This window comes from Sinocyclocheilus grahami, unplaced genomic scaffold (assembly GCF_001515645.1).
Source record: "Sinocyclocheilus grahami isolate Dianchi unplaced genomic scaffold, SAMN03320097.WGS_v1.1 scaffold5428.1, whole genome shotgun sequence".
Lineage (NCBI taxonomy): Eukaryota > Metazoa > Chordata > Actinopteri > Cypriniformes > Cyprinidae > Sinocyclocheilus > Sinocyclocheilus grahami.
The window spans coordinates 545-2522 of NW_015510121.1; the positions used below are offsets into that span (position 1 = coordinate 545).

At 35.8% G+C, this 1978-nt stretch overlaps 1 protein-coding gene across 1 annotated transcript in view; it reads right to left on the bottom strand.

The window, feature by feature from the left end:
- Positions 1 to 519: 519 nt before the first annotated feature.
- The window catches only part of LOC107577213 (disintegrin and metalloproteinase domain-containing protein 10-like), a gene marked incomplete at its 3' end in the record, with an annotated part of 1749 nt that continues 290 nt past the window's right edge, over positions 520 to 1978 (bottom strand). The window contains exons 2-4 of the mRNA XM_016263314.1: positions 968 to 1115; positions 769 to 887; positions 520 to 675 (exon numbers count right to left, since the gene is read on the bottom strand). Coding sequence (XP_016118800.1) covers positions 520 to 675; positions 769 to 887; positions 968 to 1115 — 423 coding nt within the window. The remainder of the gene's footprint in view (positions 676 to 768; positions 888 to 967; positions 1116 to 1978) is intronic.

Below are 1978 nucleotides of genomic sequence, written 5' to 3' on the forward strand. Positions count from 1 at the left end.
TGGTAACTACTTAACTAAAGGTTTCCTTAAAAAAAGTAAATAAATAAATAATAATAATAATAATAATATAAAATTAATTAATTAAATAAAATTCCCATTTTCAAGCTAAAACTACAAAAAAGTAGTTTGTTAAACATCATTTTTTAACTTATTTTCCAAATAAAACAATTAGAGATCGTACAAATTCATACACTTATAGTTATATGGGTGGACCTTCATGATTTTTTTTTTTTTCCTAAAAATCACATTGTACAAATTCATACAAAATCACCTACTCATAAAACACGTCTCATGAGATCGGGTTGGGAAAGTCTTATTATTATATTAAACTGCTAGCTATATTGAACAGTTCTGCTTGCAATAGGCCTAAATTTATCATGGTTTATGAATTTTTCGTCTTTATTGTAAAAATGGCAAAAATATGGAATAAGAAAATTATTTTTGCAGTAAACACAATTTTGTTAGGACTAATTCACAGCTTTACCTCAGTGAAGAAAGAAATACATTATAATCACTTACCCACATCATCCTCGTGATAAATGATGGAATGGTCGTCAGTGTTGGAGGTGGTGTATCTGTCAATGGGCTCGACGTAGAACGTCCCATTGGCTGTTGTAATGGAGCCTTCAAACTGACCCTCGAGAACAGACCCTTGACATGAGGATTCACTCTCATCTTGAGACATGAATAGTTTCATCTTAGTAATATTAATGATAGATAAGAATTGTGTGGCATTCAAAACAATGAATGTGTTTCAAAATGTCCTACCTTCTACTGCTCCTGAGTATATGTGCGAGAGATCCACCATCTGAGTTTCATCTTCTGACTGGACCTTGAAATCTTCTGTGAAGCCATTTACATCTGGCTTGAGACGTAGGTGGAATTCCCTACCAAAACAAAATCAGTCCTTAATAGAATTCATATGTACATATTTAAGTATGGTGGATGTTTTAAAAATCCTAAGTACCTTTGAAAGGCGTTGAAGTTTAGATGAAGCTCTTGTTTGTTTGGATGCGTCTCGCGTCTGATGCGTTGGTGCTGTTGTTTTATGAGATCTCGGTCATAAGACAGGCCTTCATAGTGTTTTATGTATTTGCTAATATCTTGTAAAGCTTCTGAAATATTTTAAAACGAAGGATACGCAGTTAAATTGGAGTCCAGTCCAATTATACATTTGTTTACCACAAAGCAGTGACAGTGAGTAGATTTTTAAAATGTAAGCTAATTCGCACAAACACATTGTGCATTGCTGGTATTTTGGCTGGTTTTATAGAGGTTGTCGTCACTTTTTAGCTGGTCAAGCTGGGAGATCAGCTCACCCCCAGCTAAAAACCAGCTGGGATTGCCTGGGACCTGTGAGCTAAGTCTAGTGAAACAACTTAGGCTGGTTTAAGCTTTTCCCCAGTTGCATTTACATTAACAACAGTTGTCAGCTATTTCTGCTATTTACTTTTTTTTCTAAGCACATCACATAAAATACATCTTGATGCCCCTATTCTGTGTTGTTTTCATATTTTTAAATGCAATTCTGTGTGAACAGCACCTGATGCTCACATCAAACTATAGTGCAGGGCTGCCCAAGCTTGGTCCTGGAGGGTCGGTGTCCTGAAGAGTTTAGCTCCAACCCCAATTAAACACACCTGAACCAGCTAATCAAGCTCTTACTAGACATACTAGAAACTTAAAGGCAGGTGTGTTGAGGCAAGTTGGAGCTAAACTCTGCAGGACACTGGCCCTCCAGGAACGAGTTTGGACAGCCCTGCACTATAGTATAGTGTTTTGAATGGCTAAAGTCAAAATAACCTACCTGTCTGTATAATAATTGCTGGATAAAAATAGTCAATTTTATCATTTATCAAATGAAAATCGTTTAGCTTATAATAGCAATAGCATACCTCTCCTCCACAAATTTCATTTCACAAACGGTGCAGTTTAGGTTACACACCAAAGCATAATACTTTGGGGTTTGTTCAAATCC